Source organism: Acipenser ruthenus, chromosome 24, assembly GCF_902713425.1.
Source record: "Acipenser ruthenus chromosome 24, fAciRut3.2 maternal haplotype, whole genome shotgun sequence".
NCBI classification, from domain to species: domain Eukaryota; kingdom Metazoa; phylum Chordata; class Actinopteri; order Acipenseriformes; family Acipenseridae; genus Acipenser; species Acipenser ruthenus.
The window spans coordinates 20,054,793-20,078,007 of NC_081212.1; the positions used below are offsets into that span (position 1 = coordinate 20,054,793).

Here is a 23,215-nt window from a genome sequence, read left to right on the forward strand (position 1 = left end):
CTAAAATGTTTCGTCCTACAGTGCGACTGTGTCCTTATACCATACAAGGGATACATGGTACATGGTTGCGAAATACTGTTACACTCCACACTCAATTATTTTTTCTCAGGTCATCATTCATATTACCACACTAGAAATACTTTTTTTCTTTTCAAAATGTTATTGAAGAGCACCTGGCAGTATTGCAATACATTGGTCTCAGATATTTGTAGGTTTAAGGTGTCATGACTGGGGTGTTGCTCTGGATCTGGCTGTTTCAGAGGGCTGACTGCAGGTCCCAGTTTGTTGCAACAGTTCCTCTCTGAACAAGCTCTTTGTACTGTTTGTATTCACTTTCATCAAGTTTCTCCCTGGCAGTAGCTATGTCTGAATGAATGGCCGCAGTCAATTCGTCTGTTTATTAAGTAAACAGAAGAATTAGCCACAGTGTTCTCTTAACAAATACCATCTAATACCTGTCTGTTTTCATTAGAACTGCATAGTTCCTGCATAAGAGTTTCACTGAACGTTAGGTCACTTACTGTAACCTTGGTTCCCTGAAAGAGAAGACGCCCACCAACATTAAGTATGGGATATTCCCTGCCCTAGAGGTAGGTAATACTGAGCTCTCTATATCAGAGCTGCCGAAGGCCCCGTCCTGTGATGATGCACTCGGTCCCGCCTACCGAGGGTATAAAACCGTCACTCGCCGGAAGATCTCCCTCTTTTTCCGCCAAACCCGTGAGGGCGACAGGAGCGACCTCATGGTTGGTGGTCGTCTTCGCTTTCAGGGAACCAGGGTTACGGTAAGTAACCTAACGTTCCCTTTCAAGTCGAAGACGACCACCAACATTAAGTATGGGATAATGTATACCAGAGCCGTCGCGAGGGAGAAGGAACGGCAGCATATGAGGGACGCACAAGTGCTGTCTAACCTAGAGGTTAGTGGTGTGAACTTACACCCTCAAGGACCCTTGTGCCCACAGATGGCACAGCAAGATCTACCACATTAACGCGGTAGAATCTGGTGAAAGTATGCGGCGTAGCCCAGCTAGCCACAGCACAAATCTCAGACATCGAAGCGCCCCTAAAAAGGGCCCACGATGTAGCCAACCCTCTAGTTGAATGCGCAGCTACTCTACCAGGTGGGGGTACCCCAGCACCATCATATGCAGTCGACACCGTGTCTGCAATCCAGTGCGACAGACGCTGCTTAGAGAGGGGCTGTCCCAAGGTCCGTGTACCATAACAAACAAAAAGCTGATCCGATTTACGCAAAGCTTTCGTCTTAAGTACATAAAACCTCAATGCCCGCACTGGGCAGAGGAAATTTAGTTTCTCATCCTCCTGTGAAGTAAATGGAGGCGGGTGAAAGGACTCCAGTTCCACAGATTGGTTAACATGAAAAGCTGTGATCACCTTGGGGAGGAAAGCGGGGTTGGTGCGCAGCGAAACTCTGCTTCCATCCTCCCACATACGTATACAGGAGCTGTGCACAGACAGCGCCTGCAGCTCACTGATCCGCTTAGCAGAGGTGATAGCCAAAAGGAAGGCTGTCTTCATAGACAGTTACTTCAGCTCTATGGAGTCTAAAGGCTCAAACGGGGCCTTTGTAAGAGCCTCCAGTACAATGTTAAGGCTCCACTCAGGAAGAACAGTCCTCCTAGGAGGATGTAATCTCCGTGCACCTTTAAGAAAGCGCGTAGCCAAAAAATGCGCACCTGGAGACCTAGAATCTACGGGGGTATGACAAGCAGATATAGCTGCCAGATACACTTTCAGCATGGAAGGAGACCTCCTAGCATCAAACAGTTCCTGTAGGAACTGCAATACAAGTGGCATCGGCCAAGTAACGGGGTCATGGCTCCTAGCCAGACACCAGGCTTGAAAACACTTCCACTTGTAGGTATAAACTGACCTAGTGGAGTCTGCTCTAGCATTCACAACCGCGTCCGACAGCCCCAAGGCTAGCCAGCGGTCCCTTTTAGGGGCCAGACCCACAACTGGAACCTGCCCGGATCCGGGTGCCAAAGGGAGCCCTGTGCCTGAGTGAGGAGATCCAGGCGAAGCTGGCACAGGGTCGAAAACCATATCCACCTGGGCCACCTGGGGGCCACTAGAAGAACGGACACTTTCTCTGACCGGACTTTCTCCAGGAAAGCCGGGAGTAACGGTATAGGAGGAAAAGCGTACAAAAACGCTTTGGGTCAAACGTGTGCTAGGGGGTCTACGCCTAGTGGACCGCCTGAGCGATGGAGGGTGTACCATAGGGGGCAATGTGTCATCTCCAAAGCAAGCAAATCGACCTGTGCCTTCCCGAACCGTTCCCACATGCGCTCCACCGTCTGGGGGTGGAGATGCCACTCTGACGGATGCGGACCTCTCCTGGAGAGGAGATCCGCTGCCAAGTTCACCACTCCCGGAATGTGCGTCGCCCGCAGGGACAGCAGGTTGGCTTGGGCCCATACTAATAGCCTGAAGGCTATGCGATGTAACCCCGGAGACCGAAGGCCTCCCTGGTGGTTGATATACGCCACTACTGTTGTGCTGTCCGTTCAGATCAGCACATGTGCACCACTCAGCACTGGAAGAAAGTGCTGGAGAGCCAGTAACACCGCCCACAATTCCAGCATGTTCACGTGCAGGGGTGCCCAGCGGTCCGGCCAGGATCCGCTGACTCCCCAGCCCTGGCTGGAGGCATCTGTTGTCACCACTTGGCAATTCAATATTACTCCCATTTGCACCCCTCTGCACAGGTAAGAGGGAACCTTCCACCAGCGTAGGGCCGCTGAGCATGTGCGAGACACAGTCAACCTGTGGTGTTTGTCGCGTTTGGCATTGAGATGAAATGCATTGAGCCACGCTTGCAGCAGGCACATGCGAAGCAGACCCAGCTGGATCGCTACTGTGGCTGCGGCCATCAGACCCAGTAGTTTCTGGCACAACCTGAGGGTTACCTTCGATCCCTGTCGAAACAGGGAGAGGCAATCTTGAATAGCTGCTATCCTGTCGTCCGACAGGTATACGCGCATTGCATTGGAGTCCAGTCAGAGCCCCAAATACATGGTGCATTGCACTGGTGCGAGCCAACTCTTTGCATCATTCAAGGCTAAGCCCAGCCTGACCAGATGCTCCGCCACAATTGCAGTGTGGGCTAGAGCTCCCTCTCGAGACTGGGAACAAATCAACCAGTCGTCGAGATTGTTCAAAACCCTGATCCCTTGCAGCCGCAGGGGAGCCAGTACAGCGTCTACGCACTTTGAAAACGTACACGGAGCTAGGGAGAGCCCGAACGGCAGCACAGCAAACTTGTACGCGCTTCCTTGAAAGGAAAACCGCAGGTATCTCCTGTGCGCAGCAAGGCGGCCACTTCTTCTTGAAGTACCGAGGCTTGCAAGGGGTCTGTTACGGAGGTGTTTATAACACCCTGAAAGGGAGGAGGTCCCAAGTGAAATTGAAGCGCATAGCCGGTTTGCACGGTAGCGAGCACCCAGGTATCCGTGGTGCAAGCGCGCCAGTATTGCAGCTGTTGTGCCGGAGCGCGAGGAGGGAGCAGCGCAGCAACCTGACGGGAAGCCTCTCATTTCTACAGAATCTCTTCCACAGCTTGCCCAAAAGTATGCCCCGGGGATATGGGCGCATCCAGCAGCGCAGCTTTATCTGCGTCAGGGACCCTGGCCTGTGACAGCCACAGCTGTCTACGCACCACAACTAAGCCCGTCAGGTTTCGGCCCAGGGCTTGCCCCTGCAGGCCGGAAATCTGCAGCAGTGTATCCGACAGGAGACGCAGCTCCAAAGCCACCGGATCCGGGAGCGGGGCCTCGCGCAACACTCCATCAACATATAGCAAGTGCTAAAAAGGAAGCCTAACTTTAGTAACATTGAAGTTAAAACGCAAATTTAGCTATATGTTGAATATAAAGACAAATGCTAAGCAGAACACCACAATGATTGAAAAAACAACAGCGTAGAAGTAATTTTTTTTTAAAAAAACTCTGTGGACTGCAGTACAGTGTAAAACATCTACTGTTGACTTTCTGTGAATGGATGGAGTAACGTCAACATTTGCAATGACCATTAAAAGTACAACCAGGTATGTTCCTTGTTTTAAATTATTTACAGGTTATTGAATAAACCAAGTAACTTGAGCAAAAGAAATCTCGACATGGAGAATGTACACTTAGTGAATCCGGAGTCCCCGTATAATAATAATAATAATAAACTTTATTTTATATAGCGCCCTTAAAAGCATTCGTCTCAGAGCGCTTAACAAAAAGAAAATACAAGAAGTCATAAAAACACAGAGGCCAAACAGAAATACTGAATCATAAGAAAGCCTTTCTAAAAAAGTTCCAAACAACTTTTTTAAAAATGATAATATAGCCTAATGTATTTTAATGCTTTACTCGTTTAAAATGTTCAATTGCGATGCGTATTTCTGCAAAATAACATTTTAAATGTCCCTCCGAACATTAGCAGAAGACATTTTCCGGCTGTATGACCGTCGACCGCTTGTGGTCATCGGAGGTAGCGGAACTCACTGTAAACTGTAGTAGGCTACTGCAATAGATGTATTCATGCGAACAATTTAAAAATATTTAAAAGTGAAGTTCAGCTATGCCTAAACGTTGTATTGCGGCAGGTTGTTCTAATATAGCTACTGACGGATAAGCCTCTTCAAATTGCCACCCGGCGAGAAACTTCGGGCTGAATGGGTTAGGTAAGTAAGGTGAACTCGCTATCATTTTATAACTCAGCACTCGGTACTTTGTAGTGCACATTTCACAGAGGAACGTTTTGACAACCAGACAGCTCTGATAACATAATTGTTAATTAATGTGTAACGTAAACAGAAACTTAAACAGGATGCGCTACTCACGGTATTTAAAAGAAAAGTCTCAGCACGTCCTGCACATCGAGTCCGACCTGATCTAGTACTACTATCTGACAGGAACACTACAAGCACTATGCCCGTGGGAATATTGGACCACCACACCCAAACGCACTGCTGTGCTCAAACTTCAAAGAAAGCGAGTAAGTTGTGTTTGTTTAATATTTTGTACGTATCCTGAAGAAGAATTAAGCCGTCTGTAACATTCATTGACTCTAGGGCAGTGGACCTCAAAGTCGTGCCCGCGGCAGCTGTACTCATATGGGTCATTCCACGAATAGAGGACATTTTGTGTCCCTCTAACACATTTTTGAAAAGTTTTGAATTAACATTAATCTAATCTTATCTGCTGTTTATATGTGTGTTTATCTAATAATAAAGAACAATGTCAATCATCCAAGGCTGTTTTTTATGTATTATAAACACTTTTATGTCTAAGAAGATCAGCATTCTGCCATGTCCCCAATCATGATCTTTCAACTTCTATTGAGCATATAACCCATAAAATCCAAAGATGTTCTCAAAATCTCACCAATATTATAAAGTCCACATTGTCCTCTTACTGTTCAGATACATATCTTTTTATATTAATTAATCTGTAATAAAAAAAATGCAATTTTTTCGTGTCCCTCAATCCACTGTCAACCCTGTTACTATGATGAAACTCCCCTATAAAAAAATGGTACTGTTCCTCAAGTCATGTGATTCTAAGGAAGTAACATCATTTGGTGAGTAATGGCCAACCCTGTTACTTTTCCAGAGTAAGTGGGTTGACATAAATACATGTAAATGCAAATTATACAAAATAGTTAGTGTGTACTGTACACAATCTGGCCAGCTCGAGAGGATATGATATGGTACATGTTCGATAAGATCATTCGCTTAATCCTGCCTCCCCTGCCGGTCACTGCGCGCCATGTCGAAATTCAGAGAGACATATGATCTGAGCTTGTGGGTAGATCTTTGTCCAGAGTAGATCATCTGAATATATTAGTCCAAGTGGTGACTTAAAGACTGATTGGTGACTTTATGAGCTTAAATGTGACTCAGGTAACTTTATGACTTTGTTTTTATGGTCATTTGTCAAAACTATTAAAAGAAAGTATAAACTAAGAAATTGAAAGCAACAGGCTAAGTTTTAAGAAAGTTTTTCTAATGCATTTATATATATATATCTCAAATAACAGTTTGAAGTTGTTAAAGAGTTTAATGATTTTTATGAATTAAGTAAAAGTTTAAAGTTTTTAAAGGGTTTTAGAGCTTAGAACTTCTGAATATTATGCCTTTGGTGTTTTATGTTTAAGCAATGTTTTTAATAAAAATCTGTTATTTTTTCACTTGACCTCTTGTCCTCCTTGTGTCTGTTACCTTAGGTCCCTGCCTATAAAAAGTTGAAAATATTAAATTAGAACCAAACTATAAGTCATTAAACTAACCTATTTTGTCCCTGTCAACCCTGTTACTGTTGTCAACACTGTTACTTGTAAAGATTTTATTGAAATTGTAGGATTTGACAAATAATAACACATGTAGAGAGCATGTGTTATTATCTGTCAAATAATAACACATGCTCTCTACATGTGTTACAAAGTAGAGAGCAATGATCCAACCTGAAAATTGGGGTGTAATTCTCCTGCCATTTATAACTTTTTAAAGAAAATGTGAGTGCTTTGACGTGCTAAATATAATTCTATGGCTTAATCATTAGAAAAAATGTTTTTTTTAAATTTTTTTAAAATATTCATATTTTGGAAATAAACTCAGTGTAACAAGGGGCAGTTTATGTATAACAAAATGCTGGACTTATCATAAATATGTATTGAAATCAATTTCAAACTATTATGTAAATGTCTGTAACAGGGCTGACATTACATACAGAACATGAATAGATAAATTGCTCTTAATTAAGAGAATTTAACATCCTGAGATGGCACGATACCTTTTTCTGAAAGTTTAACATGTCCTTTTTCTGACAGAATGTTGGAAAATAATGTAAAAGAAAATCAACTTCTCAAAATCTAAAATGATCTCTATTCGTGGAATGACCCATATATATATATATATATATATATATATATATATATATATATATATATATATATATATATATATGGACAACATTAATGTTTTAGGAGTGGAAAGTCTTTTTGAACTACTGCGATATCAAACATTTATTTTTAACAGCTGATCTATCATAATCTTATTTATGTATTCGTATAAGTTTCGCAAAATATATTTTAAAGAGCCCGTACCCCCTTGTGATTTGGATCAGACCTTATATCGCGAGATGTGTAGTGAAATTTAAATTGTATTGCAGCATATGGGAGAACGTAATGTCGAACACAATTAAAATGGATAAGTGGCTGATTTAAAACGCCACATTTAAACAGTACTGGTGACATTACCAATACAACTCACACAGTTTCAGACAAACAAAAAAAACGAGGTTTCTTCAACAAGAGCAACATTGGAATCAACCGCAGTGCCGAAATCGGATTCAAGCACTGGGACAGCTGCAGGATCAAGCATGGAGCCAACACCAGAGTGCTCAGCACTGTTGAAAAAAAAATAAAGTGGAATTTACCCAGGCAGGCAAGCACACATTTTTTATCACAGTGGGAACATGACTATTTTGCAGTTGCGAGTGAAGATGGAACAAGCGATGTGTGTATTATTTGTCTGAAAGTCCTCCCTAATAAAAGCTACAACTTAAACAGGCATTGGTACAAATCAGAATACAAAGACGTGTACCCATTGGACAGCAGTGCCAGAAAGAAGAAAATAGCAGAGCTTAAAACCTGTTTGAGTTTTCAACAAAGTACACTGCTCAAAACAGGGAACCAGGCAAAAGTGGTGACCGAGGCGCCATTCCGAATTGCATGGGTTCTAGCCAAAAGAAAAAAACAAACGTTTACAGATGGGGAAATGGTCAAAGAATGCTTCCTGCAATCTGCAGATGTATTATATGATGGGTTCAAGAACAAAACTGAAATAATAAATTAAATAAAGTCATTGCAACTCTCTGATGATACGGTTGCTCACCGCGTAGGGATGTTGGGGCAAGGCTGTTTCAATCAACTGAAGATAAACCTGTTACAAACAGAGTGCTTTCGTTTGCAGCTTGACAAAAGCACCAACATCGGAGATGGTGCTGAACTTGCAGTTTGGGTAAGATACCCTTCATCGTATGGAACACGCTGCTGATCTTATTGGTAATATTGAGGAAGAACTACTTGGTATAATACCGCTGAGCGGCCAAACACGTGGGGTCTGACATCCATTTCCCTCAAGGAGTACTTTCAAAATAATTATCTTAATTGCATCTGGTCGAAGTTGGTTTCTATTTGTACTGATGGATGCCCTGCTATGTTAGGAAAGTCAGTTTTCTGGGTTTAATACAAAATGACCCCGAAATACCCAAAATAATCGGTTTTCATTGCATTATACACCAGGAAGCACTTATTGGAAAGCTGCAAAGTGGATGCTTTTCCAGAATCATGGAAGTAGTTGTCAGAGTTACAAACTTTATTCGTGCACATACTCTTAAACACCGGCAGTTTCAGTCATATATTGAGGAATATGAAACTCACTACTATAGAGATCTGGTACTACACAGCAATGTTCGTTGGCTTTCAAGAGGCAGGCTACTTGTAAGATTAGTGGATTTGTTTTCTATTAGGAAATGTAAATGAACTTTACTATATTGCTACATATTATAATATGATACTCTATATATACATTTTATTTTCTGTCTAGATAAGTATGTACATGCATTTTAACATTATATATTACAATGGTCCGTCTGCATTATATGTTTTTTTTTTCCAACTTTGCATATTGAATAATATTCCTTTAAAAACTTTACATACAGAAATATTCTGCATGTCAAACTAATCCATCTTGGAAGTGTACACCAACACAGAGAAGTAAACATGTTCAGGCTTATGTGAAAAGTGGATGTTCTATGGGTAAGAGCCATTATGATTGTACTCAAACATTGAAGCAGTAAACATTTTTAAGGAGATATATAGTGTAGCGTGCATGGGGGTAGGGGTCAAGGCTGGTAGGTGACACAATATATCGGCGCTATGCTTCAGAGTTTGAGGTCCCGGGTTTGCATCCCATCTCCACCTGTGAGAAACCCCTGCCTGTGGGAACCGCGGTTCGTTACTATATATATATATATATATATATATATATATATATATATATATATGTATTACACAAGTATTTTAATATTTATCTGTTTTGTATATGTTATGTTGTATTTTTCAGGTACACAAACAGATTCCCTAATAGAAAAGATAAAGTTGTATAAGGCTACTTTAATCAAGGGTTTCGTGTATTGAGCAACGCAGGAGGCTGAACGTACTGTAGACAATCAGTGATGTAAAAAGCAGAAGATTCCTTACCTTCCCACTCAGCCAGGAGGAAACAGACTTCCCAATCGCCTACTCCCTTGTGGTGCATGAGAAAATCGACATGTTTGAAAGGCTTCTGAGGGCCATTTACAATCCCCAGAATGTATACTGTGTCCATGTAGACCAGAAGTCTCCAGAGAACTTCACCAAGGCTGTGAGAGCCATCGTGTCCTGCTTGCCGTATGTCTTTGTGGCCAGTAAGATGGAGAAAGTGGTCTATGCTTCTTGGTCACGGGTGCAGGCTGATCTGAACTGTATGAAGGATCTTCTTGCAGCAGGTGTCCAATGGAGGTATATTCTGAACTCCTGCGGGACAGACTTTCCTATCAAGACCAATGCTGAGATAGTCCGATCCCTCAAAGTGCTGAACGGCAAGAACAGCTTAGAGTCTGAAACTACCTCAGAGCATAAGAAAACCCGTTGGATGTACCACTACGAGGTCACTGATTCCATAAGCAGGACTGATACAAAGAAGAGCCCACCTCCTATTAGCTCACCAATGTTCTCACTTTGTTGTCTCCAGGGAGTTTGTGGAGTATCTGCTTGAAAACCCTGAAGCACAGAAGCTTATTGAATGGGAAAAGGATACCTACAGCCCTGATGAACACCTCTGGGCCACTCTCCAAAGAATGCCTGGGGTACCGGGCTCCAACCCACCAAATGAAAAATTCCATGCCTCAGATATGAGCTCCATTGCCCGGCTAATGAAATGGTCATTCTTGGAAGGAGATGTCAGTAAAGGGGCTCCCTATCCACGCTGCACTGGGACTCATCGAAGATCAGTTTGCGTTTACGGCTCTGGGGATCTTCAGTGGATGCTCAGACAACATCATCTCTTTGCCAATAAATTTGACCCTGAAGTGGATGACATTGCAATCCAATGTCTTGAAGAGCATCTCAGGCACAAGGCTATTTATGGAGAAGGTTTATAGACACTGTGATTAGCCTGAACTTGGACTTGAGAAATATATAAATGGGGAGAGGTTTATTATTGAAGTAGTAATGGAAATGTATAAGTTTTCATATTAATAATTACGTTTCCTTTAAAATTACACTAAATCTAGTAAGAGATAATGGTATGTATGGCTTTTATATTTCTGACCATTTATTGTTTTTGCAAGTTTTTTTTTTTTGTTTTTTTTTTAGAATTCATTTATGTTTCGTTAAATTGAAAAGTAATTTTCTCTTGGTAGGTCTAAATGCTGTTCTTGTTTGTTCAATAATACAGTTTAGTTTGTATTGGAATTTCATTTTTTCCTAAATTCATATTTGACTACTATGAAAAAAAGAACTTCAGTGGTTCAATAATTAGGGGATTTCAAAAGATAATCTGTTTAGCACCTGTAGTTTAAGCATTATATGATTTACTAGTGAATACTATAGACAATGACAAGTATTGATTACAGTACAACAAATTATACTATTTATTTAATAACATTCCATTATTGCATAGTGATATAACAGCAAACAATTGAAGCAAAATATATTCTTATACAGATTATATTAGTCAATTAGTTTATACCATAACACAAATAGACTAATCGGTTTCTACCTGCACACCAGGAACTCTTCTGCAAGGCAGGGCACTAAGCTAATTACAGTTATAAACTTGGTGACATCACCACCTGTTTCCTTAACACACAACTTTAAGTGCATTCATGACCTTATTATTTACATTATATCAGGGTCATCATAACCTGCCCTGTATCTAATCATCTGCTAAGCTCAAGTAACCTTTTAATGTTCTCAAACCATTCTTTACATTACATTAACGAGTTCTTGCTAAACCTCTCCTATTTACCACTAAATGTACTAATAATAGGATGTTCTCCTTCAGTTTGCAAAACTTGCACTCCCAGTTGCTTCTGTTCTACTCACTCTTGCATACTTACACAACTTATTTAAACATACATGAACTCTTTCTTTAGCAAAGTACAGTCTAGTTGTTCATACATAGTTTTCTACATTTCCCAATATTTTCCTACAACATAAAAGACATGGGTCGAGACTTTTTTTACTTCTTTTTTTACAATATATACTTAATAGTATTTCCTTGCACTTATTTAGCAACACATGGAAGGAAAATGGCATTTTCTCATTTTCTCTGTCTGTTTTGAAGAATTGTGGACGCCCTGCAAGTTAAGCTTCAGAATAATTAGATAAATTACAGATAGAAAAAACCTCTGCTGTACAAAATATGTCGAGCAAAGTTTATAAAGAAATTCAATTATTGTACAAAGTCTTATGTTAAGTATTTTTCCTTACACATCTAGTCTTCAGTTACAGTATAAAATTAATTTTAAAAAGGTCTATATTTTTGCTGTTCTATGCATTAAGGTACATCCAACACTATAAATGTAGGCACACACGTTTCCTCCCCTTTAAAGACTTCTTGTCACTCAGGTCACACACAACTAAATAAACCACCTATAATAAGAAGGTTATTAAAGTCATAATCTCCACTGCTGAACGTACTATAGACAATCAGTGGTGTTAAATGTGCTGTTTTATTTTGCCGCAGAATTAATTTTGTCTTGTTTACAAAGTTTGTTGCAAGCTGCAGCAGAACTCAATGGAGAATACAGCGGGGCTCGGGCACAGAAATATCGCGAGTGCACGTCCAGCGATCTTTTAAAAACTCCATCTGTACAAGCATGGAATAATGTGGGGATACAGAATTCTATGGGGTAATGTTACACAAACACCTGTCAGAACAATCTGATTTTGAGATACATGCCTCGGTTCTAATGTTAGTGAGTGAAGTTTTTCCAGTCAAATCTGTATATGTAAAAAAAAACAAAAAAAAAAAAACATAATCGTTTTGGGTTCCTCCTTGAGTTAGAGCCCTAGGCACAAGACTAGTTTGCCTATGCGTGAATCCGACCCTGAGCTCATGTGTGTCTTATTAAACTTGTAATAAAAACAAGAATGGATCAAACCACTTGGCTATGTAATGGGAGTCATATTTTCCATCCCTGTATATAGATAGTTGAGAGATTAATTGATTAAAATAACTCAGAAAGGTATTTTTAGGACATTAGGACCTTCTCTTGATCAAACGTCAGGGGCTGAGTCATTCATTATTGATTCTGAGCTGGGTTGGATCCCCTCATTTCAAAAAGCAGGTAAGTGATCATTATTTCTTAATGAATTACATTTGTTCCCTATTATTTTCCCAACACCAAGCTCATCTCAACTTTCGCTAAAGCACTGGTTTTCAAATCTGGTCAAATATGTATATATATATATATTACTGTACAAAGATTTTAGAGAAATTACTTTAGCTACAAACTATATAAGAGGCTCTCTGTATTATGTGCACTGAAGAAAATAAAGCTTAGGAGTATGCGAGAAAACATTGGGCAAGTATTGGGAAATATGTGCACTCAATTCCTAAGTATGTACATTTGTACTGTTGGAGGGGTACAGAAAAGCACAAGGACAGCCTACCCACATTTTACTGCACCAATGATTTTGTCTTGTTCCTGTACTGTATTCAAATTAGGCTATCCATGATGTGTAATTTTGCGTAACAATAATAAGAAAAAACTTCCTTATTGGAGTAAATTAAATCAAGTAGCACAGCCCAAAGGAATTCAGTCCCATGCACTTGTGCCCGGAACGAGCATCGGTTTAAGGTAGACTACAATTTAGCTATATATATAGTGTGATTCAGCAAAATATTTTGTAATTTGTATGCACAGTATTGGATCGATTCATTATAATAATGAAATTTCATAGAATGGCACTGTCTTGTACAAAGTGGATCACTAATGCATTTTTTAAGAAGTCTTATTTATTCATGTTTGTCTTTTTATTCATGGTCCTGCAGCTGCAATTTTGGAGGCAGCCCTGCAAGACTACTGACATTGCAGAGAGATCAGTTCATCTGCTCAGTGGAAAGAATCAGGATTTCCTCAGTAACTGCTCCAGAATCATCAAAGGGGACGTGGAAGCCATTGAGCAGGCACTCTTGAGCCAATTACTTATTGCAAATAAGAAAAAGCCTTTAACTGAGAATGACTATTTGGACATGACTGTGGATTGTTCTGCCTTTGTAAAAAACAGAAGATTCCTTACCTTCCCACTCAGCCAGGAGGAAACAGACTTCCCAATCGCCTACTCCCTTGTGGTGCATGAGAAAATCGACATGTTTGAAAGGCTTCTGAGGGCCATTTACAATCCCCAGAATGTGTACTGTGTCCATGTAGACCAGGAGTCTCCAGAGAACTTCACCAAGGCTGTGAGAGCCATCGTGTCCTGCTTGCCGAATGTCTTTGTTGCCAGTAAGCTGGAGAAAGTGGTCTATGCTTCTTGGTCACGGGTGCAGGCTGATCTGAACTGTATGAAGGATCTTCTTGCAGCAGGTGTCCAATGGAGGTATCTTCTGAACACCTGTGGGACTGACTTTCCTATCAAGACCAATGTTGAGATAGGCTGATAGCTTAGAGTCTGAAACTACCTCAGAGCATAAGAAAACCCGTTGGATGTACCACTATGAGGTCACGGATTCCATAAGCAGGACTGATACAAAGAAGAGCCCACCTCCTATTAGCTCACCAATGTTCTCAGGCAATGCTTACTTTGTTGTCTCCAGGGAGTTTGTGGAGTACCTGTTTGAAAACCATGAAACACAGAAGCTTATTGAATGGGAAAAGGATACCTACAGCCCTGATGAGCACCTCTGGGCCACTCTCCAAAGAATGCCTGGGGTACCGGGCTCCAACCCACCAAATGAAAAATTCCATGCCTCAGATATGAACTCCATTGCCCGGCTAGTGAAATGGTCATACTTGGAAGGAGATGTCAGTAAAGGGGCTCCCTATCCACGCTGCACTGGGACTCATCGAAGATCAGTTTGCGTTTACGGCTCTGGGGATCTTCAGTGGATGCTCAGACAACATCATCTCTTTGCTTATAAATTTGACCCTGAAGTGGATGACATTGCAATCCAATGTCTTGAAGAGCATCTCAGGCACAAGGCTATTTATGGAGAAGGTTTCTAGACACTGTGATTAGCCTGAACTGGGACTTGAGAATTGCATAAACAGGGAGAGGTTTATTATTAAAGTGGTAATGGAAATGTATAAGTTTCATATTAATAATTGCAATGTGTCCTTTAAAATTACACTAAATCTAGTAAGAGATAATGGTATGTATGGCTTTTATATTTCTGACCATTTATTGTTTTTGCAAGTTTTTTTTTTTTTTTTTTGTTTTTTTTTTAGAATTCATTTATGTTTCGTCAAATTGAAAAGTAATTTTCTCTTGGTAGGTCTAAATGCTGTTCTTGTTTGTTCAATAATACAGTTTAGTTTGTACTGGAATTTCATTTTTTCCTAAATTCATATTTGACTACTATGAAAAAAAGAACTTCAGTGGTTCAATAATTAGGGGATTTCAAAAGATAATCTGTTTAGCACCTGTAGTTTAAGCTTTATATGATTTACTAGTGAATAGTATAGATAATGACAAGTATTGATTACAGTACAACTACTTATACTATTTATTTAATAACATTGCATTATTGCATAGTGATATAACAGCAAACAATTCAAGCAAAGTATATTCTTATACAGATTTTATTAGTCAATTAGTTTATACCTTAACACAAATAGAGTGATCAGTTTCTACCTGCACAGCAGGAACTCTTCTGCAAGGCAGGGCACTAAGCTAATTACAGTTATTACAGATAATGGTAGGGTTGGAGCAACTAACTACATTCCAGAATTTCATTACAGATAACGTGTCTATTATGATGGCTGAGCGAATAGGGATTCTTTTGACATTACAATGGATTATAGAGGTTAAGGTAGAGAGGGCAGTACTTTTTTCAGATTCGTTAACAGGGCTTGTGGCAAAGTGGTGAGTGAATACAGGTGAGTGCAATGCAGAGCAGATACAAAACAGACAGGCAATGATTTCCAGGTGCAAGGGTGTTTATTGATTTAATTAACAATGTCCAGAGCCTTATGGCGAACACCTGTAAATAATAATGTTGGAGTGATACAGCGGCGTGTATCATTCGGTATTTGTAATTCCCCGGGTTTGACCCTGTGGAAGGGGGGGGGGAAGCCCACACACCCTCTTCCTGCAGCATCATGCATACGTCAGACGGCTAGTCCAGGTCTCCCCTGTTACAGACCCGTAACCAAAAATACCCGTTTTACACACCAACACTAAACACAAAACACACTTCTCAGTAACAGTGAATACGTGCAAGTGGTGTAATACAGTTATCCGTGAAATGCAGGAGTTAAAGTGATGTCCGGGTTTATGCTGGCTTTCGCTACAGCTCCAGATCGTGTAACTGGTAGTCTATTAAAAAACAGACGACAGTTAACAAAACACTAACAAACACAAGACAAAACTCACAGTTCACGATACAGCACACAGACTCCTTGTAGGTTTTCAACACTAACCATTTACCAAGGAACAGATCATGTCAGCTATGACCCCTATTTATCCTCGCTCATGACCCCTAGGTTAACGAGCGCATCCACCCCTGCAATCCTCAGATGCCACACCGTTACAGTCTGGGTCATTGAGTTTGGATAACGTAGCTGCGCCACTTTCCTAATGACCAACTTCCACCTATAAAAAACTATAGTGGATGAATGGCAGAATATGTGTAATAGGGAAAGCAGTGTGTAAAAGATATAAATCACAAAGTCAGTTTGCAGGAAGGATGGTATGGAGGGAATAGACATTCCAAACTGCGGAGAAAACTGGCGTAAAACCATTGCCGACGAGTACATTTATATTTAAAACAACCAAAAAAAAACTTCTCAAAAATGTGTACTTCCTAAAAACAAGCAACAGGATAAAAGTAAAGACCAACTCCCATTAGCTGAAGAAAAACAAGTCGTGTGGTTTACAACACCGGGAGCAGGGCACCAGCTAACTTTAAATGTGTGAACAAACGGATATAGCAAGTGCTAAAAAGAAAGCCTAACATTGAAATTAAAACGCGAATTTTGCTTTATTTTGAATAGAAAGACAAATGCTAAGCAGAACACCACAATGATTGAAAAAACAACAGGCGTAGAAGTTTTTTTTTTTTTTTTAAACTTTGGACTGTACAATGTAAAACATCTATTGACTTTCTGTGAATGGATGGAGTAACGTCAATATTTGCACTGACAATTAAAAGTACAACCAGGTATGTTCCTTGTTTTGAATTATTTACAGGTTATTGAATAAAACACACACACACACACACACACACACATTATATATATATATATATATATATATATATATATATATATATATATATATACAGTGGATCTCAAAAGTATTCACCCCACGTCGGACTTTTCCACATTTTATTGTGTTACAACATGGAATCAAAATGGATTTAATTAGTAAGTTAATGAGTTTTTGCCACTGATCAACACAAAAAGTCCATACTGTCAAGTATAAGTAAAGTAATACAAGTCAGTTTGCCCTGAAATTATTCTTACAAGTGGATTGCTTGATTCTTACAAGCAGTTAGTATAGGAATGATTTTGTCCCAGTGGTTTTGATCACTATATGCGTTTGATTCTCAAAGCATTAATTATTATAAATGGAGTGCACTGTGTTATTTTGTATTTTGTGAAATGTTTCTCCCATCCAACCTTTAGGATTGCAAGGGTACCACTGTGTGGTTGTGGCGTGACCAAGTCTTTGACTGGTGGTGCAGCTGACACCACCCAAGAGAGATGAGAAAACAGCACTACTGCAATCACAGGAAACACGATTGAACAGATTATACATGTACATATTGTACTACTGAAAAGATCATTTATTTGCATACTGTGGCAGAGCGGAGGATCTGCACACGTACATACATACGTACGTGTGTGTGTGTGTGTGTGTGTGTTTGGTGACAGGTGGCCATCTTGGCTCTGGAGTGAAGGGATAGCCTGGGGCCAAGATGGCCACTTTTGCACGGCCTGAACAGTAGGTGCAATACCGAGACAGTTTCCAGCTGGGTCAGTAGGGGGCGCTATTCCACCCTGACACCATATTGCGTAGCTGCCGGATCAAGGCTGGCCCTTGAATTAATTGATCCAAACATGGAAACTGCAGTTCAACGCTTCCTTGTGCACTTTTATTATTCCAAAACAAACACAAGAACAAACAAAGGGTTTTAAACAAAAGCACTTGAAACACTACAAAACAGCATCCAAGCTACAGCTATCCGGGGAACTCTTTCTCTCTCTCTCTGTTTGGCCGCCAGCCACCAAACACACGCGCACATGCAGATGTGCAGAGCATCTACTCTGTAACACACACCCATACATACATTCACAAGGTTTGGGCTTTTTCAAATTCTAGTGCAATCTTCAGGGCAGTGCTGTTGAGGCCAGCTGATTGCATGTTGCATATTACGGTGACCACCACTCCTCTTGGTGGGGACCCCCATGTGGAAACTGCTGCCCTCTCGCTGCATTCAGGGAGCACAAGCAGTACGCTGCTGGCTCCCACAGCGCCCCCTGTGTGTGAGACGTAGTGGCGCAGGCTCCGGCACTGTCCACACTGTTGCTTCTTCTCTACCACCGCCCAGCCCATGCCGTATTTGCCATCCTTGTCCCAGGACATCTCGGTTTTGTCCACCGGAGTCCACATGGTCTTGATGGTGTCTGGTCGGAGGTAGCCTGGGAGCAGTGTGCTCTCGGCCCTGCCCTTGAAGTGCAGCGCTTGATAGCTGTAAAGCATGGCGTTTCCAAACAGAAGCAGGTCGCCAACTGTGGACAAGAAGCCACCTCCAGCCCACTTGTATGAGTTGTCGACATAAGGGCAGTTTACTAGACGGCCTCTTTTATTAAAAGCATAAAACCTGAAAGAATAAAAAAAAAACTTTTCTTACATATCTTTCAGAATATGGCTTTGTTTATAACTTATAAACAGTGGCAGATCTTAATACACCGCCATTCAAATTCGAATAAAAAATACTCCCTGAATTTTGATGTGTTGTGTTGTAAAGAAGCTCACTTGTACTGTGAGAGGTGTTTAAAGTGTTTTTCTAATGAGTTCAGTGGCATTGTTATTAAGATCACGGTTTAGATCAATTGAGTAGACCTTGAATTCTGTAAGCATCTTTTGCTGCATCCAAAAAGTTAGTGTAAACTTAGTGCTCAAGAAAGGTATGCGCCAAAATTGAAATTGAATTCAAAGGTAAGTTGTTTCTTGATGAAACAGTTAAAATCCTATTTCAGATATTGTGTTAGTTTGGGTGTTGTTTTCTTTGTCCCTTGTGTAAATTTCATCAGGAGATTACAGTACATTGTCAGCATTTACCTTGATCTGTTGTATATAATGGGGTCATTTTTATCAGGCACTGTGTTCAACATTCCTAGTTCCCGGAACAGCTTCATCATGTGATCCAGGAATTTCTGTCCCGAAGCTCTCTCCACTACAGCGCTAAGAAGGGTGAAGGCATGGGTAGAGTATAAGAATTGGCTTCCTTAAAAACAAAAAGCACAAAGTTTTTATTTTTTGTATGTAGGCTGATTTGTGCATTTTTAATGGTCATTTTTGTGTCCATTTTTAAATGTAAGCAAATTAATGTGAGTACAAAATTCCATTGATACACATGGAAAACTTTAAGAATGCGGTAATACACAAGTGACTTCCTACAAGCATACCCTATGATAGTAAAAAGGTGAAACAACTCCCATATTAAATATTTCATTTTTGGCCGCCACTTGTAGGCAAAATTCCCATCTAATAGCTACAGAACCCAGACATAATAGACAATAATAGCCACACGTATTTTAAAACAAACATAGTAAGTAAATATCCAAAATGAAGACAAGGCAGGTGTAATTTCAGCTAACCTGGTTTAAAGATCAGAGGATCATTTTTGAACAGATTCAGGGCCTGGATTACATTTTCAAACTTGACTTTCAGGTAGTATTCCTCCTGCTCAAACTCCTTTTTCTTTGCAGGGTTTTTTGCGTTGCTGCATTTCATGTCTTCTGGTTTGGCTTTACTGCTTTGCCTCATCCCAGGCTGTTTATCCTTCTCCTCATCCTCAACTTCTTTCTCTTCAGAACCTGTAGTCCCAGTTTTCTTATCCCCCTCTAAGTCTCTGTTGAGTTTTTCCTTTTCATCTTTCACTTTCTTAGGATCCTTCTCATAGTGGCGGATTCCACTTAAATGCGACACCAACATTTTCGTTGTTATTGTCACCTGACATGTAGAAACAACGAAGACAATGTGCTGATTTGGGTAATTAAACAAGTAAAATAATACTGTTGTAACAGTTTTTTTTTTAAAGTTTGTTTTTATTTAACTACTTATTTAAGATGCAATATTAAAAGTTAAGGGACATTATTATTATGACGATTTCATTATTGTGTTGCATTCATAATTTAGAATATAGTTGTTAGTAACCTTTTTTTTCTTTTTTGGAAAAACTAGCACAACACCTGCACTATAGTGACACCTTTTGGTAGGAAAGGAAAAAACATCTCACAGGAAGACTGCTGTACCTGCATCCCTACAGATACTAGACATGACACTGCCTATAATGGGAAACTCAGACACCACTCCAGAAGCTTAAATATAAAATACTTTATAATGCCTAGATACTTTATAAATAGCTGGTTACAACTCAAGATTTAAATATGTTCTTTGTGGATAACACATTTTTTGTCATCTCAAAGTTAGGCCATTGAACCAATATAAAAACCAGGTTGCCTACTCAAATTTCATGCACGATGCTACATAAACGAGAAGTACACGCGCATTAAAAGATCTGTGAAGTGCATATTGTCAAATATTAGTTGACATAAATATTTAAGCCAGCTATGGTCCAAAGAAAGACTTTGAGCAAAGAGCTCAAATATAATTTTGCATTGTTCTTTGTTGACCAAAATGAACTTACAGGTTCACCTTCGTACTCTTTCTCAGGAAATTCTGGCACATATTTCTGCACTGGGGCATCAAGTTCCAGCTTGCCTTCCTCCCACAGCTTGGCAACGGCAGCCATGGTGAGCGACTTGCTGATACTGGCGATTCGCATCACTGTCTCTGGTTTACATGGCACCCGGTTCTCCACATCAGCATAGCCTAGTCCTGAATGAAAGAACACACTGACTTGATACAGCATGTAATAAGAACCGTCTCAGAACTATCAGGTGCCATTGTTTGTAGCAGCCAAACAGGTGATAATAGTTTTTATATTTTTTTCGTCTTACAGGTGTTGGACAAAATAACAAGATGCCTCCATGAGCAGTCAGGATGACACTGATTTAACAAAAGACCAATCTGTACTGACCTTCAGTCCATACCTGCTCTCCATCCACAGAGACCCCAACAACTATCCCTGGAGCTCCTACTTCATCCTACACACAGGAGCATTGAAAGAAGAGCAGTCAGATACTCTTCCATCCATTCGTGATACTGAAGGTGCCTTGCTTCAAGAGCTGGAGACTTTAAGAACATAATGCGACCATCCGCCATTCTTGTACTGACAATGATTGGTTTGATTGGTACTCAGGGAATCACAGAATACAGCTGTGCACAAAATGTTGAAGACAATAACTCAGCATACTGTCTCTGTAGTATACCCAAGAAACTAAAACAAGTCAAATGATCTCATTGTCAAGTTCACCAACATATTTAGCTTGCAGGGACCCCACTGTAGCAGATCAGGACACTACATATTGAAATGAAATGCTTACCTGATACATATGAACCACATAAACCAGAATCACATAAGTAGTTTAACACAAAGGCTGTGGGCCTGCTGCCAATTAAAGCATACTGCCAGAGGTATGGAGTTAGGGGGGCTGGTATTGTGTTTGGCACTAAAGGTTACTCAGACAAATACACAGGCTTGTTAATGTATTTCCAAGTCTTTACAGCTGCAATACTGGACCCTGCACTGTCTCATGCAACTGTGCATTAGTTGACCACAAAGTCCAAACTGTACAGGTCTCCGTCTGCCACCGACCCCTTTGCTATTCTTTAAAGAGAACAGCAATGCCAAGGTCGTCTGAATCCGATTCGACACAGGAACTGCAGCAAAGCATGTACATAGTTAACATTACATTGATATCATATGCTCACAATTTTCTAATTTATTTTAGGTCTGCTGCTGGCATCATAACGCTCATTTTTTGTAGACCTAGAAAAAAAGAAATCTTTATTTAAATGTAGGTCTCTACGTTGGTGACAAAATATCACGTCATTTAGTGTTGCACCACTATAGTTTCCAGTCCTGTTAAAAGAATTCGTGAGGCAAGCATACACTACCAACCCGATACCAATTTAGGCTCACCTGTATTAACATTAATAACAGACTCCACAACATTTGCTCAATACCTTTATCCTTTGAAGTAAATCGTAGCTGACACCTATCGCGTCTGCATATCTGCTTTTATCTTTTGTTCCTTCATCGGCAGCACCTTCTTCTTGACATTTCGATTTGTTAACAACAAACACAATCTCTTTCAGTCCAAAAACGATCGCCAGTCCTACACCGAATCCGAAAAACCAAACTCTGGGCCGCCTGAATACATTGTAACGGGAATGAGAGTCGTGGTACCAGAATGTCCGACTTTGGTTTGTCACAGGAGATCCACCAGGCAGTCCCTGATTATTGATGTTGTTGTTGTTATCGTGACGAGTTTGTTTTCTCGCTTCTGCTGTCCAGTAGGAACGCAATTTTCCTAAATATCTCTGCCTTGCAAATGACAGACGTTTAAACGCATCGTAAAATAACCGTGACATCTTAGACAAATATTAAAAATATATACAATATCTTTAAAAAAAAGTAAAAATCCTGATAGATACCAACTAGGGCTTTACTCTGTGCCAAAACTACACAGGCCGTAATAATCAATCCACGATTCAGACATCACATGTTGAATGTAGAAGTTAGGATGTTTAAACATTACCGGTGTGGTACAGTACATCGTCACAATGTGGTACGCGTAACCATTTAACGCCAGAAAACGGTACGCTGTTAATGTTGTGATTGACTACTGCACAAATCACTATGAACATTCAAACAGTAAAAACATATGTAAAAATAAAAGACTTATTTAGCCTAAATTTAATCTAAATTTAAACCTGTAATCTATAATTGAAATGTTTTCAAGGTGAGGAATAATATTAAAACAAATTGAAACTACAATTAAACTGATTAAACGGATTAAAGGTTTATGTGTTAAACACAAAATAACAACCTGCCTTCAGGGCTGTGTGTAAGAAAAAATATTCCTTAAAACAGCTGTTTTAACAAAGAATGGGCCTTGACTCACTGGATAATCCTTTATACATAAGAAACCAATATACACGCATATCAACTAAAATGATGAGAATGGCCAACACAATTATGAAGTATTCGTGGAAACCGTGTATTGGTCTTTCTCCAGATAATCCCACAAATGTTCAGTGAATTTGAGGTCTGTACTGTGTGATTGTGGTTTGCATTTTGTACTGTTTTTCTATGCCATTTTCCTTTAAAAAAAAAAAAAAAAAAACAACTGCAGTAATTATTATCAGGCACTAGAGGGACACTTAAACCCGCAGACTGTTCTGTACTTTATGTTACTGAGAAAATGTACTACAAAAAAATATTGAATGCTAGGTGGAAAGAATCCTGTAGGTGTCGCCCTTGCACAACAATCACCTTTTAAAATGAGTCAAACCATATAACTAAAATCAGTCTCTTGTCAGATTTCATTGAGAGAAATAAATTTATCACATAGACCCATTATGTATTTTTTCTTAGACACCAGACCCCTTTTGTTAGTATATTGGTTTGGTGAACCTGTAAAAGCAGGTCCAGCATTGCCAGACATTGTGGATTGTGATATCATACTGAAAATGTGTCCTGTGGTCAACACATTCCACAACAGTAAAAAGCCCAGGTCTGTTGCATACTGTATATTTGACATCTCTTGAAACAAAAAATCAAAGA

General features: G+C 40.1%; 1 protein-coding gene and 2 pseudogenes across 2 annotated transcripts; 2 read left to right on the top strand and 1 right to left on the bottom strand.

Moving 5' to 3' along the window:
• The first annotated feature begins 7,921 nt into the window (after nucleotides 1–7,921).
• LOC117429749 (beta-1,3-galactosyl-O-glycosyl-glycoprotein beta-1,6-N-acetylglucosaminyltransferase 3-like) lies at nucleotides 7,922–10,223 on the top strand (annotated as a pseudogene).
• A 2,797-nt stretch (nucleotides 10,224–13,020) lies between these two features.
• Nucleotides 13,021–14,495, top strand: LOC117964305 (beta-1,3-galactosyl-O-glycosyl-glycoprotein beta-1,6-N-acetylglucosaminyltransferase 3-like; annotated as a pseudogene).
• A 2,872-nt stretch (nucleotides 14,496–17,367) lies between these two features.
• On the bottom strand, nucleotides 17,368–22,170 carry lactb (lactamase, beta). 2 transcript variants are annotated; one of them, XM_034906975.2, is made up of 6 exons: nucleotides 21,613–22,170; nucleotides 20,564–20,630; nucleotides 20,171–20,361; nucleotides 19,119–19,473; nucleotides 18,580–18,745; nucleotides 17,368–18,118 (listed from the first exon to the last, which is right to left on the bottom strand). In XM_034906975.2, the coding sequence occupies exons 1-6, from the start codon at nucleotides 22,018–22,020 to the stop codon at nucleotides 17,587–17,589; spliced, it is 1,719 nt and encodes a 572-aa protein (XP_034762866.2). In that variant the 5' UTR covers nucleotides 22,021–22,170; the 3' UTR covers nucleotides 17,368–17,586. The 2 variants fall into 2 exon arrangements, with proteins under 2 accessions (XP_034762866.2, XP_034757411.2); XM_034901520.2 differs by having other exon boundaries at nucleotides 21,569–21,754.
• Between the last annotated feature and the right edge of the window lie 1,045 nt (nucleotides 22,171–23,215).

Excerpts from the sequence above, each read along its gene's own strand:
- lactb (XM_034906975.2), bottom strand. The coding sequence starts at position 22,020 with ATGTCACGGTTATTTTACGATGCGTTTAAACGTCTGTCATTTGCAAGG. Across the intron at positions 20,631-21,612 it reads ATTTACTTCAAAGGATAAAG|GATGAAGTAGGAGCTCCAGG; the intron begins GTATTGAGCAAA and ends TCCTGTGTGTAG. Across the intron at positions 20,362-20,563 it reads AGAGCAGGTATGGACTGAAG|GACTAGGCTATGCTGATGTG; the intron begins GTCAGTACAGAT and ends TCTTTCATTCAG.